General features: G+C 36.7%; 1 protein-coding gene across 2 annotated transcripts in view; it reads left to right on the forward strand.

Annotated features, from left to right (window-relative positions):
- Positions 1-17,966, forward strand: part of LOC143913074 (extracellular serine/threonine protein CG31145) — a 149,425-nt gene that overhangs the window by 122,300 nt on the left and 9,159 nt on the right. For both annotated transcript variants that reach the window (XM_077432618.1, XM_077432619.1), the window contains one exon: positions 16,466-16,558. In XM_077432618.1, the coding sequence (XP_077288744.1) occupies positions 16,466-16,558 (93 nt within the window). The remainder of the gene's footprint in view (positions 1-16,465; positions 16,559-17,966) is intronic.

Genomic DNA, 17,966 nt, shown 5'->3' on the forward strand with positions numbered 1-17,966 from the left:
TATTCCCTAAGAAAGCCTGGATATGCTAATTTTTTTTTGTTCTTTCAAAGAAATTTGAAAATCATAATTGTAAGTTTTGAGAAAAAAAATATTTAAAAATCAGGTTAATCAAGCCAAAAAAAACAGTTTTGGTTCTTTGAATAATAATCAAAAAGCTGTTTTATTCGTTTCAGTTTTAACTGGCTTGGAAGCTCTAGTAGGTACATACATTTAAAAGTGGATAGACTCCATTGGCATGAGCATTTTAAAGTAAAGTCGTATGGTATGTACGTCACTTGTATGTAAAATTGCATCATAACAAGCCTAATCGAATTGAAATGAAATCAAAACCAAACTGGTTCGAATTTGCAACGCGATATTATCTATACACATATACACATGCCATAGACTGAACATGACCTTAGCGGTCAAATAAACTACAAGTACGAACATCATACTTCAAATTCAATTCTCGAGACTGGAAACTTTCCAGCCTGAAGTGTAGACTTTATAGCGAAATTATTGAAAGGAAACATTTTAAGATGGGATGGGGAGGGGGTGGGACAGTGGCTTAGGACAGTCGGGTGGGAGTTGGGGGGGTGGATTGCTCTAAGTTTGCAGCCGCGACGTGCACAAACATCGGTAGGGTAACCCTCCTGTCGTAGGTTATAAAGGGATGTCTCGACGCGTGGGGTCCGATCCGACCCCACCCAAACGTGATGGGATTAATGGACCAACCTACACGTTATACCTATCCGTTTCATATTTGTCTACCGATTCCGGGCGGCTTTGCGCGACTTAGCCCCGCCTCTGTTGAAGTCATTTAAAAATTGTCAGTCTTTTGGAAAAAGTTTAACCAATGAACATTTTTTCCGGTGCTTCATATTACTGCATACAAGTTGAAAGTGAAAGTCGTAAAGTTATATTGTATCTTGTGAATGTTCACTTGTTACTTGAGTCTAGTCGACGAGTCTGCGAGCCATCCACTTGTGTCATGTTCTGAAGTGACGTCACACTTGTGCGGTACTTTTAACTTGGACCGTAGATCAGTGTACGCCACGCGGGCTCTTTTTGGTCGTAGTCCATTTTTACAGTATTATCCTATTGGCATATATTTTTCTACAGATGCAGTCGACAGGGGTTTTCAATATAAAATATAATGTGTATTTTAATAAAATAAATAAACAAATATTATGTATTGTAATAAAATAAAACAAAGCCAGTGTTCACGGCGCGAACTCTTGCATTTTTATGAACTTATCATACATAGTTCTAATATTTATTTTTTAAATCTCCTTGCATTAAAACAATTTCGTTAATTTTTAATAGAATATTATGCCTTTATAAATGTACTTAATTCACGATAAAAAGTTTCCGATAATTACCGGTAAATTTTAAAATTTACTGGCATTTACCATTGATGTATAATACACATAGATGGGCCCTGACGTGTGATTTTGGTCGGAGATCTTGTCTTCACTAACTGAGGGGTGCGGGGGGTTTAACTAGCGGGGAAGTTGGGAAAAAAATGTTTTTTTTTCCTATGACGCAGCGGTTGACACCTACCTATTGAGAGAAACTGTGCATGCGCCATGTATTTTGCATGCGCCAAAAGGGAGACCAGTATAAGACGTCAGGGCGGATCTAGTGTATTATACATCAATGGCATTTACCAATGGCAATTTTTTTTCGATTTACCGGTATACCGGTACACAGATATTACAATCCCTAGATCTAGCTGAATAAAGTCGCACATACTATAAAACAAATATCTCGCAAAATATTAAATATTTTTTTTGTGCTTAAGAATATTTAATTATATATTTAAGTGGTCTATATTAATTCTGAAATTCTGGACATATCGAATAAAATAACAATTTGTGAATTAAGTCAAACAGAAATAGTTTTTTTGGATCTGAAAATTGGACTTCCGCCACTTTCCAATATAACGGCTCATACAATGTACATATGTACGTTATAAACTATTTGTTATACTATTTATGTAAATACTAGCTGTATTACCCGGCTTTGCTCGGTATTTGTGATATAAACCGCTTAAAAATTAACATAGTAAAAATTTATTAAATTTATTTGAATAATTTTATTTTATATAAAATTTATTTGAATACTCATTTGTTTTTTTTTATTAAATTGACTGTCACGAACAAATAAACATATATAGTAAGTCTCTTATAAAAAATATATATAGGGCTCCGCCTTCGGCGTCTGGGCCCCCGGGAACTTCAAATCCTTTAAATCGGAAAAAAGCGAATTATTTGTTCGATGACTTCAGAACAACAGACTGTCGACTATTAATTAAATTGACGAAAAATACGTACATATGTACATACATACGAACAAACTTTGGTGTTTTATATGTTAGATTATTGTATATGGAACTCAACAAGAATATACGAATACATATGTACATATGTAGTTAGGAAATTCTGGACTATATTATAAATATATGTAGTACAATTTAAAAGACAAATTCGCACACACTGAGCTTTCCAATAGACGTCCAACGTGAAAAATTGACGATTTCCCAACAACAACAGCGACATCTATCGCCGACGAAATAAATTACAAAATACGTCTACATATACTCAACCTTTTTTCGTTCAAATTGAATCTCTCAATATGACTGCTCTTTTTTTACCGTATAAAATTATCATAGTAGCATCTTGAGAGTGAGGTCTTCTCAGGTTCTTGAGAGGAATGGTTTTGAGGGTGAGAGGGGGTGTCTCGTTGGTATTCCGTCGGCGGGGTCGCGGACAAATGGGGCGGCGGCTCCAGCGGCGGGGCTCCAATAAAGCCCCCGGGGGCGATTTGCATATCGGCACCGGGGACAGGTGACAGATTATGCGGAGTCCACCCCCTTCATCGTCCCACACCTGCTATATAGCCCTCAATCCGAATTGTTTTTCGATTCGACGGCTCGTTTTGTTATTGTCACCTTGCCGGGGACGGGGTGGGGGATGTAAGTTTGAGGGGGTAATTTGGAATGGGATGGTGGGGTGTATCTGGGGAAAATTGTAGGTAATCCTAGGCGTAGTATTGATGAAGCAAATGTCTTGGTTTGACCCACTATTATGACCGGGATATTATTTGTTTTTATAAGTAATTAGTTGTTTTACCCGACTTCGCTCAGTATTTGTAATATATTAATGGCGAATCTAATAGTAAATATTCATTTGTTTAATAAATTAAATTATTAAATTTATTTGAATCGAAAAAAAAATTCAACCAATCGAAACTGACTTATTTTCGATATAGTTACAAACATACAAAGTCTCTTTCGAAATTATATATTAGATGTATTATATATTATACCAAAATCCAGCGGCTCCCCCGGCGCCATTCGCCCCCGGCGCCCCCCATCCCAATGTCGTCATGGAAATTTTGACTTGTTTTCGAAATTCCCAACCATTATCCAACCAAAAATATTTACATACAAAGTATCTTTCGAAATTACATATATATTAGATAAATCCAATGTTATGTTCCAAAGTCATTTTTCCTTTCGATAGCATGCAATTATTTTCAATTGTTATTTTATATTTTATTTTACATAGATATATAACATGAAAACCTAACAGGTAAACCCCAATGCGCCTTTCTAGACAATTAATTACAAACATTGCAGCTTTTTTATTACATAAATCGCTGTATTTCGGGAAGCTGAAGAGCTCGAAATTAACAATCAATCAATTAATTAATTAATCCATAGAGACATCTATGGACATAAATTTTTCATATTATAAATCAAATTCAGATATTTGTGACAACGGGTAGGATGATTTTTGCCAATTTGATGGAAGAACCGTTTCCACAATGAAATCAGATACATTGGCTTATAAAAAATATATACATATTTATATATATATATATATATATATATATATATATATATATATATATATATATATATATATATATATATATATATATATATATACTAGGTACATACATAAATCGCATTGCGTTTTCAATTTCAATAAACAATTTATAGAGCATCATAGATACATTTATGGATAAATGTGATAAATATTTTTGCAGCATTTTATAAATCAACAAATTGGAGATGCTGAAAACTGGAATTTTCGCGAAAAATAGGACAAGGTTGCCAATTTGTTGGAACCGTTTCAATAAAATCAGATAAATTGGCAAACTCTGATAAGAAACGATCGACCTAAAGTTACATATCCAAGGTCTGCCACGGATTTAGCCCATGACTACTTAGTTGAAAGCATTACACGCTAACCACTGCTCTATGCTTTTAGTTAACACATTATATATGAATATAGAATATGTTTGCACAAGGCACTGGCGAACAAGCCGGTCAATTAGAGTTCGTATAACATTTATTTATTTATTTATTTATTTATTTATTTAATAGTTTTGGACCATTGTGGCATTACAGGAAGAACCTAATGCGCCACAATGGCCTACATTTGAAAAATATATAAAAACATGATATAAAAACAAGTAAACTGTAAATAAAGGAAAAAAGCAAAAGCAGAAAACATGGTAAAATAAAATTACAAAAAAAGTAACAAAAGGAAAATAATACATCATTCAGAGAGAAAAAAAAAATAACAAAAGTGTAAAAATTAAAAATAAAATCCATAAATCCCATTCTTTGTTTACACTGATCAAAATTAAAATAGTATATAAAAATGTACAAAAGAGAAAGAAAAAATAAAATAAAATAAAACAAAATATGAATAAAAAATAAAATCACAGCGAGGCCCAAATGGAAGAGAGTAGATTAAGATTCCACTCATTCATCACATTCAAATTAAGAAAGTAATGATGAGCGCAGGTTACCAGATATATATGTTAAGATAATATCCGACAATCTACGCTCCCCAAGGTGGAAAATATCACATTCAGGGACAGCAGCAACGATTTCATTGAGAAGTCGAATAGCTCTTGGAATAGGAGCCATTCGAAAAAGAACTGTGCGAGCAGCAGGTACAACCATTAAATGATGATGTCTACCACGCACATAATTATTAGGGACATAAAGTCCCAACTGTTCCAGCAACAACGGGCATGACGTATTACCACGCAATAGCTGGAGAACGAAACGAATTAACGAGAAGTTTCTCCGAAGTTCAAGGGAATTATACCCAAGCATGCCCAAAAGGAAAGGAGTAGGATAGAGATATGGGTAGTACCCATACTCTTTCTTATAAAGAAAACGAAGAAATGCTTTTTGCACTTTTTCTATAATAAGAGAGTAGTTTGCTTCGTGCGGATTCCACACAATTGCATTATACTCTAGCTTACTTCTAACAAGCGAGTTGAAAAGCAAGCGAGAAGACAAGGGGTTGGAGAATAATCTAGCATATCTCAAGACAAATCCAAGTCGACGAAAGGAAACGTCAGCGATTGTCTTGATGTGGTTGTGAAAGGTGAATTGAGGATCAAAAGTGATACCCAAGTCGACCATTGATTCCACGCGCTTCAACAATACGGATCCAATGGAATATCCGTGACAATAGAGCGAATTCGCACGTCCATAACTCATAATAGCACATTTACTAGTATTCAGTTCAAGCCCTAAACTGGAACTGAACTCTAAAACAGCGTTAATATCAGCTTGAAGGAGAGAGGCTTGCCTCTCATCCTTAACAGCAAAGAATAGTTTAACGTCGTCAGCAAACAAGAGACATGAAGCATTGCGTAGTACTTTTGGGAGGTTATTAATGACTATTGTAAATAGTAAAGGGCCTAAGGTGGACCCCTGAGTTACACCAGATCGCGTAAAAAATGAAGGAGATTCATAAATACCATATCTAACAAATTGCTTCCTATCACTAAGATAAGAAGCAAAGAGTTTAAGAAGACGTGGAGAAAAGCCCACTTCAGCTAATCTGATCATAAGAGCGTCATTGTTGACAAGATCAAATGCTTTTCGAAAGTCAAAGTAGGCTACATCAACTTGTTGTCCACGGTCAACTTTAGACATGGTATAATATGAAAAGCAGGCAAGATTAGTGGTAGTGGAACGACATGGTGAAAAACCATGCTGCTCATCACACAACAATCTTTTGAACTGCGAAAGAATCAAACGGTGAAGGATATTATCGAAAATTTTGGGAATAGCCGAGATGATAGCAATAGGTCTGTAATTTTCAACCTCATTTTTAGAGCCACTTTTATGAATGGGAATGACTCTAGATAATTTCCATTTTTCAGGATAATTACCAGAATCCAGAATAAGGTTAAAAATAAACTGAAGAGGCTCTAAGAGCGAATTACAGCATGCCTTTAATACGTCAGGGGGCACACCGTCAGGCCCAACAGACCCTTTCAGCTTCAAAATTGCTATCCTAACATCTCCAAGCGAGACCCGCGAAATGTCTATAATAACACCTTCAGTACCAATTTGGGAAGCCAAATTAGCATCAAGGGATGGTGATCTCTGATCAAATACAGAGCTAAAAAAACTAGCAAAAGCTTTAGCGATCTCAGGACCGACACAACTTTTATTATTAAATGAGAACGAATGCTCAAGGCCATGTGAAATATGCTTACTCTTAATAAATCTGAAAAAGTGGTGAGGATTACTAGCGATAGCACTCTCCATCTCTTTGAGATAGAGGGTATAACGCTCACTCACACCACGTTTCACGATCTTCCTAAGAATCCGAAATTTCTCATAGTCACGAAATGATTGGCTACGTTTCCATCTTCTATGAGACAACCATTTTGCACGAACATCAGTTATAAGTTTGGACCCAAACCACGGTGGAAAAACCCGACGATGTAGTTCTAAATTAGGATAACTGATGAACCGAGGAACATAACTGTCAAAAATATTATATAGTGTGTTATACAAAAATTCAACAGCATCACCAGTATTCATGAGGTACATTTGGCGCCAGTCCATAGAACGAACCTCATTATAAACCAATTCAGAATCAACGCGAGCAAAATTCCACCGTGATGAAGGAATCCCAACAGATGAACAAGCTGAAACAGGTCTCACAGAAGACAAAAACAGAAGCTCAATTTGTAATGCATCATGATATAGGTCCTCAGGGATGATCGCAGTTCCTTTTGGGCATAGGATCATCGTTGCTGACACATTGGATTCATTCACCAACATAATATCAAGCTTACTTGGACTAATGGGTGAACCAACCTGTACTAGGTCGCAATAGGAAATAACAAAATTAAATTTATTGCGGACATGAATATTGGCACTAGGCATATTAAAATCACCCATTATTAATAATATGTCACGTTCATTTATGAAATCACGTACATTCATCATATTTGCAAACAATAACTCATATACATCGTCTTTCGCAGCGGGCGGAATGTAAACAACACAAATAAAAACTCTCGCAAATACAAAATCAACTCTCACCCATAAGTCCTCGCCAGAAGGAGTTTCAAAGTTCTTCAACCTGACAGACCTATGTATGTATGTATGTATCAGTGGCGTGCGTTGAAATTCTCTCTCTTTTTGTCGTACAGCCTTACTTAATGTGCGTGAGCAGGATACAAGAGAAACAGGCTGTTCCCCTTGTATCCTCCTCACGCACATTAAGTAAGGCTGTACGACAAAAAGAGAGAGAATTTCACCACACGCTAATGGTATGTACGAGTATATATCTGTTTGGCTGTTTGTCTGTTTATCTGTATGTGTTTCTGTCTCGTATAGGCTCCTAAACAACTCAACCGATTACGATGGAACTTTCAGGATTTATTGTATGCATGTCGGGGAATCTTACTGTGAAAATACAACGAGAAAAAACCTCTTAATAATAATATTCGTAATTACGATTTACTGACGCGCCATTGTGTAATCAAGGAAATGTGTTCATTGGTAACCACGTTAGCAATTGAAGAGACGTTAGTTGAGTTAGTTGGCTCCAACCATCACATGAAACGGGAACGGGAATTGCATGCCTTATTCTGGCATTGCAACGCATGCCGGGTACAGCTAGTATGTACATACATACATATAAACGAATCAATTATCATTGTTTTTTTATTAATACACATAGTTGAGAACTTTTGGACATTGTCACCATTGTAAAGTGCTTCCTGTGATAGCTGCCGTTTTACCTATAAAGGTCTGTTCATACCTAGTCAGCACGTACCGACTTCAGCAGGTATCCGGCCGTACGAAAAGTATTCTTTGGTACATTTTGTATGGGTATATTCATACCAACCGTCACGTTTACGCCACGGCAGGCTTACAGCAGTACCCGACATTTCCTGTTCATACCTTACAGCAACATCCGTCAACGTATCGTACCCGTTTTTTTGGCCATCGTGGAAATATACACGCGAATTGCGTGCCATGAGTCAGCCGCTTTGCTGTTTTGGAGCAATTATCGATAGTGACAGTTGACAGATGTTCAATCTTTCGACATGGTTTTGGCGCAAATATTTAAAAAAAAAATAATTTTTTACGGAAATATTTAAAAAAATTTTGTCCATCATCCACAAGCTCCTTATACAGTGTCCAAAACTCTCCTTCGGTTTTTCTATTTTTTAACATGGGATGCACATCAAAACGCTTTCGTTTCTTTTTATCGCCTTCTTGAGCTTCTTCTTCCAACAACAGCGCGATTATACATCATTTTTCGTTCGATAAACGTCGAAACATTTTTGCTGACTTGCTGACTGTATTCTGACGCGTAGCTACGAATGCACGTGTATGCATTCATATTGCAAGTACTCGACAATACGACGTAAGCAATATTGCGCCGTATCGTCATGGCCTCTAATGTATAAGTAAGCCGATTTTGCCTTGCACTCGGCCAAATTGCTGTAAACGTGACGTGACCGCGACGTGTAGGTAGATATGAATAGAAATGTAATGAAATGACATATTTGAAACGGAGTCGTGCAGTGCTGAAGCCGTGCAGTGCTGTTAAGTATGAACAGACCTTAATACTGTCACTTGGATTACCAAACTTTTTAGACTACCTTTTTGTAAATAATTTCTTTTGATGCTTTTGACATGGCTTCGTATATGGAAATACCCATATACAGAATCGTTTTGAATAGACTGAATGAGGTCATTCTCACGGATAGAACTATTACAATCATACAAAAACAGCTTTTATACAACTTTTTTATATCTAAATAATGCTATCGTTGTCAAATCAAAGCTTCGATTTTCCGCAAACCGATTGATCTCCCCTGCTCCCATCCGGATGAGGGACGACATTAGCATTTCCGAACGTCCGGCCCTCACCTGACACCTGTCATCGTTAACGTCCGTTCCAGAACTATTGGTTTCCGACGCCTGTCTATTATCTTACATTAAAATAAGAATCTTCCTATACGTACGTACAATCCGATGTCGAAACGCTTAGTAAGCTCGATAATTTTCACGTGTCGAGTGGCTGGCCGCAAAGCCAATAATTTGGCTGAAAAATTGGCTAGCGCTGAAGAAGTCCATATTTTCAGTAGACTTTTGCACACCGCATACAGCGATGCAGTTCCCAGATAGAGCACGAAGTCCCCCAGGGACGTTGTCTGGACCTAATCTCTCCCAGACGAGTCGAGTGCCCCAATTGAAGAATCGACACTAGCCCCCCATATGTGAAATAAATTATTCATACTTTGCTCACGCACTGCACTGTAGACCAAATTCATTAATGTTAAGAACTAAGACAAATTCAAATTTTATGTTCTTTGAAGATTTCTATACAACTCTTATAGTGCTATAGTGCTGATAACGCTCGACAAACATAAATTGATAAAAAGCCTATACTTTGTATAATTTTAGTCGAACTCGCGTCACCCAAATATCCGGTATATACATACATACATATGTACATATCTAGGTTTACTTGATTTCAAAGAGTTAGACCACTAAGCTAGCGTCGATTCTTCGTAAGGCCTTCTTTTAATCATTATTAATCGAAATTGCTTACGTCCGCCATATGAAAAATTTGTAACGGTAATTTTATTTTAACCACTTTTTCATATTAAACAATTAAATACATATATTAAATTAATTATATTTTTAATGTATTTGAAAAAAAATACAAATTTGAGAATTAAGTTTATTGAAAATAACCAGCAGAATAGACTAATAGACTAAAGCATATAATGCTTTGAACAGAGTGGTCACGGGTTCAAATCCCACGGATTTATGACACCAGGTTGATCGTTTCCTATCAGAGTTTGCCAATTTATCTGATTTTAATTGAAACGGTTCTAATTGAAACATTTTTTCGAAAAACTCGACTTTTCAGCAATCTCGAATTTCGCTAAATTGTATAAAATGCTGCAAATGTACAAATTTGCAAATGTACAAATGTACAAAATGTATTTACTTTGTATAATACTAACTATACTTGTTTCAAATGTATAATGTTTCTGGCCAGGAAGGCGCATTGGGTTTACCTTTTAGACTTTCCTGATATATACACATATTATATATGTAAAATAAATAAGTTTGCAGAGAAATTTAAATAAATTTGGCTTGGGTGACGCCGAGTATTTGTAAACTTCCCCTCAAACGCTACATGGTGCACAGTGGCTCCTTACACATTTTTTTGTCGCCGAAACGGGAGACGCTCCTTAGGGAACCAGTCAAATTGAGGGGACAGGAATAAGTCTGCGATAAGCTTGCAGTCATTAATCGAAGCTAGTCCAATTCAGCTTTCTTACTTTGAGCAACTTGTGTTCGGCTCTCATTTGTCTTTGCTAGCTGGCCATAAATCGCTGCTACCTGTGTCTACCACCTCGCATCCAACCCTCACTTCTTTCCATCCCTTTATGGGAACAGGGGAGGGTTAAGGTGGAGGGGAGGAGGGTTAGGAAGAGACGTGAAAGTTTTTATTGTTTTGCGAATGGGTTTAATCGCTGTGCGGCGGATCGGTGTAATCTCTCAGGTGACAAACTCGTCAAGGAATACTAATGGTTTCATTCCTCATTCCTCTCGCATAAATTTTGCGCTGGATTAAAACACATCCGCCTAATCTGCACCGACTGACTAAGTATCTACTAACTCTTTGACGACGCTGACTACATTGTAATTAGTCAATGATTTTAGTAAGGAAGGCGTTTTAGTTCATATCGTCTTTTCAAAAGATTGATCAATATAAATGAAGGGGTATTTTTACAAGCCTATTTCACTTCGATATCGATTCAGTATCTATTTCTAGTCTTTCGATCGTTTTAAAACTTAGCCATTTTTACTGTTTACAGGCTGTTTCTTCTGTATCATAACTCATAATAGTCATAACGCTGTGTTTGCTTAAGCGCAAGCGTAGTGAGTCATCGTGCAACACAAAACCGTGCTCCACTAGTACGAACTTTTAGCTCGCAATTTTACCGATTTAAAATTCAGCACTCTTCCAATTAACCCTTTTAAACGAAAAAAAATAGTGTAGCCAGAACACTATCCCAATAAATATGTTTCAATAGAAAATACTCAATATAAAATAGTATTAACAGTGGGGAAAAATCTCAAGTGAAAATACGTTCTTTTGACTTTTGATTTGAACTGGACTACTACTTAGAGAGATTTAAAAGTTGAAAAGTACTATAAATGAAATATAAAATATCCGACTATAGATTCCAATATTCATTTTGAACAGGAAATTGACAGATTTTGAGACATCGACCGAACAACACCAAGATATAGAAAAATCGCGCGATTTAAAAAATACATATACATACGTATGTATATGTATACATACGTATGTATATGTAAAAATACGTATGTATCTCCGAATCTCGAGTCAATCAACATTTTTTATTACCAGATTCGTGTTCACTGGGCATAGATCTATAAGAAATGTCATATCTCGTCACTGAACCAAAAAAGTCGTCATTTGTCGAACAGTGTTATTATTATTAAAAAATCAAATTTTAAATTTCGAAATTATACAAAATACTAATATTCGGTAAAAACATTGGATGAAAATATATTTATACATTTTTTATCGGCAGGCAAATCAAGCTATTTTGATGAGGGAATGATATTTTTAAGAAGGCAGATATCATTATACAATTTATTGGCATATAATTCTACATTTACGTATTTAAAAATCCTGGTATTTCAAATTTTCATTCTCAAGATTAATTACTAGCAATAGGCAATGGAAACTTGTCGGCCGGTCTCTGATCATTAATGACGAGGATAAAGATACAATACAACAAGGGATTGCAGTGCGTCGCAGATGTTTGTAGAAGGGCACGTGCCTCACTTTGAGGCCATTCTCAGGATGAGAGCGGCCTCCCTACGTCGTCGGATATTTGTATCGCCAAATTGTTTGCTTGCTGCCGCATCTTTTGATTTTCTTTCATCTCTGTATGTTCGGTGGATGGAGCTACTTCACCGATCGCTATAAATAGATATTAAATTGATTCATTATTATTACTACTATTTATTATTTAAATATTATTTTTACTATTACATAAAAGTTAAACGGCTCCATGCAGTTAGTGGATTTTCACTGTACGCCGAATCATTGGCTTACACGTATTCAAGTGTAGATAATGCAAAGCTATGGAGGTTGACCTGTGCAATCGGGGTGCATCACATATTTCGGGAACATGCGGTCAATTTCCGTAGTACGAGTACCTCTACGTGCTACGAGAGTGCACGTAGAGAGAGTACCTAAAACAATGTTCGATATCTGAAAAGCTCCGACGTGCATAGGTACTTTGTTACCGTATCATGTAAATAAATAATATAAAACAAAAACGAATGCAACGAAGGGTTGTGGGTGGGGTGGGGGTGGTGGTGGTGGTGCAGGCTGGATGCACGTTCGGAACAATACATGCAAACTTTAGCCGGAAACGTTTCCGTCCCAACTTTTACACTGTCGGTTCAACTTTTTATACAAGTTTCGAACTCTTACCTTCTGTCTGTGTCATCGGTGGACGGTGGTAAAAAGTTGAGCTTTTCATTTACTATGGTTTTCGCCGAGTTTCAAAGTCAAAAGTGATTCGATACGCTGGTTTTTCCAACTAGCTACCCATGTTTTGTACGTTGTGTAGATATAAAATATGACTAATATTACAACTTGTTGTGTAACTGCATCTCCCATCATTCAAAAAGTAGATGTGGCTATTGTCTATAGTTAATTCATATTAACACAGCACGTACCGGTAACTGGGCGTAACCATCAATACGAAAAGTATTTTTTGGTACATTTTGTATGGACACATTCATGTCTAACGTAACGTAGACGTAACAGAAAATAACAACAGTGGCCGAAAAAATCTATTCATACTATACAGCAGTACATGTCACCGTAACGTATCAATCAAACCAGATTTTCTTTGTTCACTGTGGAAATATTCACAATACATATAAATATTCGATTGATCATGTGACCGAAGTGATATGCCGCGTCTCTTTCCACGATATACGATTCCAAGGACAAAAAAATACATTTCAAAAAAGACAAAAAGAAAAATTCACACGCACTCGACGCAATAGACAATTATTATATACGATAATTGTACATATTATATGGAAGAGAATTACAAAAACGAAAGAAAAAATAAAATAGAATAATAATATTGTTTTATTTTATAATTGTTTTATATTTATAATAATAATGTATTTTATTTGTTCTTTTGTTTTTGTAATTCTTTTCAATGTCCCCATATTGGGCATTTCGCTCGCATTGGCGTCTCTGCAGAGATGAAATAAGAAGAGACAGCAGCAAAAATTGAGTACGATAATTAGTTAGGGCTGATTGACCTTTTCAATTCATGGATGCCAAAAGTTCACTTTTTATCACGTGCACAAATGCGTACACCAAGGCCTCTAGTCAATAAATAATAATACGATAACAAATATTCATAGCTCAATCTGCTGTAAGATCACCAGATGAATAATTCATTCTATTCATAGAACAGAATCACAAATTTGACCTTCGCCTACGGCGCAAGTTTAATACATATATCGAACGTAACAATCCGTATTAATTAAATCGTTAAATCTTTCCACGACGACACAAGCATCCGGGGTGTATTTGACCCGAGAGAGCATTGTGTCCGGATAACGAGTTATCATTGCGGTCACGTAACGATAGACGGCAGCGCATCCCACCTCATCCCAGCGCTGCCACCATGCGGCTAAAATATGTAACCTAGACCGGGCGCCCAGTCTCGAAGCAATTTAAATAAGGGGAAAAACAATAGGACCGACCCAAATCAGGCACGAAACTTCCAGACATACCACCACCGCCACCCCCTCCTCCTCACATCCCACCTCGTTGTATAGGTATAGTTGAATATAGAAAAAGTGTGCCTCGGGGTGCGCGCACTCGTTAACTGAGAGTGTATAATGATGAGCGTCAACACTGGTGCTTTGTTTCGCGCCGACACTAGTTGGGGAATACAAAGTGGGTGTTGGATGCACCACCCCCTGAATGCTTCCCCCCCCCCTCCTCTTTCCTTTGCTTCCGGTTGCCTTTTGCACTATTTAAGCAAATCCATTTAAAAGCGTCGTATTTCTTACCGAAGTCGCGTACTGAATAGCATATGTGTTGAATTCCTGTTCGGTTGGTTGTAAGGATGGTTGTACTGTCCGTTTTTTTTTATTATTCGTAGTTGCAATGTATGGAAAAGATGTTTTTGATTTTGTTTATGAAACTTAGAGTTTAAAATAGGATTTTACTTTCTGTGCTGTATTATTTACGGAAATGCTCCACCAAATTTGGAAATAGCCCAATTGATCATAAGTAGACTTAGGCGTTGGCTTGGTGCTCTTCAAATATCAATTGACAATAGTGAACCATTTTTTGTGCCAAAAGCATCATCCCAATCCCGATCCTTGATCATAAGTGTGCGTCATTATTAAAGCCCGGACCCAGAGCGTGCCGCGTATCGTTCATATGTTGTAAATGCATTGTTAAAGGTTTGCCGAACCTTTTTTACAAAGGATTTACAACAATGGAACAATGAGCGGCCCCTTGGCTATCCTACCTCTAGTCATTATATAGGTAGATAGACTGGTGTTGTACCCGTTGATATTTTAACAGCTTATCATGGAAAATAATTGTTACATGAACCGCACCCAAGGATATTGTCGCTAGTGGTTTCAGCAAGCATAGCACTTGCGGTCAGTTTGCAAACTGATCGCAATCCCTTCAATCCTCCCCCCAAACTGTCCCCTCATTCCATCCCCGTACACTCACCCAGCCACCCACGGCCGAACATGTCTATACGTGCTTTCGAGTATGATTGTAGTACTTATTTTTTGAAATCTGTATACTTATCCATACAAAATTAGGTAGTAAAACACTTAGTAACGATTTAACTCTACTAGGGTTGAAACCTTTGTTGAAATTTATTTATATATTTTCAACATATTGTTGCGTAGGGGTGGATTCAGGGATCCGAATGATAGACCAAAGTCAGTTCACAGCATTTATTCATGAGGTTTACACAGAACTGACGCTCACTCCAGTCCAGTCCAACATGTGTCCCTCCTTTTAAAGGCAAGTAGCCGACTTTTTAGACACGCAGTAGTCCGAACAGCCCCGCCATTCCCCATAAACGTTATTTCTCACAAATGGTATTCCCTACAAATTCGGAATTTCTACATTACAATATTTATCAATTAGGTACATATATTCTTGACTACAATTATTTTATGTATATTGTGCATGAGTATGATATAAAAATTATACGTAGAAAAAATATCTGAAATATTTTGCCTAATCAAACACGCGTGCTTTGAAATCTCTAGCTACGATACGAATATCATAGGTAGCGATCTTTACGGCCGACAAATCGGGGAGATTATCGCATCATCTGTACGCCCCTAATATGAAATCAATATCGAAATGTGCTCATACATAATATATGCTTATTACATTTATGTATATAAATTTTGCATCACCTTTCTGTAAAACTTTTTAAAAATTTTTCCAAAAAAAATACAAATTTTCAGACCCTCCCCTTTCTCTTATTTCAATGGTTCTAGAATAATTTCCGAAATTTTTATTTTCCGGCACAAAAACAACATTCGAAAGTCGGCTACGTACCGAACCGGTGCAAACACTCTCGAACTTAACGCGGCGGTTACTTTTAATCGAAAAATATTATTCGGAGCTCCCGGGGGAGAGGTTGGGGAAATCCCATTTGTCGTCATGGCAACACCCATCCCTCCCCCCCTTTCCAGTCCACCTATTGCCTCCCACCCTCCTGCACTCAGTCTGCAATAATAATATGATTTTTTTATTCCATTAACTTAAGCACAATTAATTTTTGTTCAAATCGCACAGCCCACCCCTCGAAACCCTAGCCAGTGCCACTCCACCCCCTCTCGCCCCCTTCATTGTACGTCACAATTCCCCGCGGAGATCCAATCTTAAGTTTCGCCTTTAAATTAGAAACAATTGTGCGACGAAAGCTTTTTATTTCGACTTAAAAGTCGCCAACATTCAATTCCGGAACGGAATCTCAAGCTCCTTGTTGAAATAAATTATTATAATTAATTTCTATAATAAACTTATATTTTTTTTTTCAGATTTCCAAGAGAACAAGAAACGCTGCCAAATCATTTCTACTTTTCGGACTACGAAAGGCACAATGCTGAAATCGCCGCTTTTCACTTGGACAGGTACGAAACCGTTTTATCGTTTTGTTTAATATACATATGTACATATGTACCTATACATACATACATACATGATCCCTAGTATATAAAACATTTACTTACATAACTAATACATGTGATGTTCAAAATTCCAGTGAAATTCGGAAAAATATTCGATTTTCTTAATGAATATTCTTTCTAACTTTATAACTTTGAATATATACATACATACATATATCCATATGTTATATCATGTAAAATGTGTAGTCATTTTTTCGTGAAGAGGAAGAGTTTCCCTATTGCTTTCTAATTACGTATTTTTCACGAAACTTTCGATAATCTTCGATGTAACTCAATCAATGTATGAACGGTGCCAAAGCATAACGTTAATTATTCTGCAAGGTATTATTATAATTATTCACCGGACCCAAAAGGTGCCGCGTATTGTTCAAAGGTTGTAAATGCATTGTTAAAGGTTTGCCGAACCTTTTTTACAAAGGATTTACAACAATGGAACAATTGATAGCACTGTGACTATCCGGTGTCTAATTATAATCATTCAATGGGACATCAATAAATCTTAGATATTAGAAAAATAAATGGAACAAAACGTTTTAAGTGCCATCATTTGTTTCATCATTCAGGGCCATACTACGTTGTATGTACCACTTTCATAATAATAAATTGACAACTTCTATAGGGTCGTCTCTCTCAACTCACATGCTACCCTGATCATGGTGGCTGACGATATCATCAGCTTTTTGATATTATTCATCTATTTAGCAATATTCATCCAGATGTCTCATTACTATTTTTGCCCATGGGCGACATCTATGGTATAAATTTCTGAAATCATATTCAAATAATGGTGACATAGTGGATAGGATGGTTTTTGACCATGATTCAACAATGAAATCATATAAATTGGCAAACTCTGGTTACAAATATACGAGTCTGAACAGCAGCACTATAGAGTATACGCAGAAAAAATTATTTTCAATCGAGGTCCACTAACGGGATTAAACCCAGACACCTCTCGGTGCTCAGCATTATCGCAACCACCGAGCCATGTTGTTGGCTAAATATACTGCTATGTGTATATATTTTTAAGATACTGACAGTGCAACTAATACTTACAACGTTATAACTTACTACTTCAAATTTCTACCCCTCGGAGGAATTCAATTTTTTAAGGTGCTAGAAAAGACCGGCATATACGCCGCAAATCACGAATAAAGCACATTTGAGCCTATGTGGCACTTACAACCTTATGGTTTGGTAACCATCAAGTGACTAAGTGAATCTAAGAAGGCACTTACAACGCTTTGACTTACAACTTCAATTTCTTACCCATAGGAGGCGTCATTTCAATTTTTTTTTAATTTACCGGCACTTAAAACGTTTTGGTTTGACACCACTCATATATAAAATG

The sequence above is a fragment of the Arctopsyche grandis genome, chromosome 6, assembly GCF_051622035.1.
Source record: "Arctopsyche grandis isolate Sample6627 chromosome 6, ASM5162203v2, whole genome shotgun sequence".
In the NCBI taxonomy this organism is placed as follows: domain Eukaryota; kingdom Metazoa; phylum Arthropoda; class Insecta; order Trichoptera; family Hydropsychidae; genus Arctopsyche; species Arctopsyche grandis.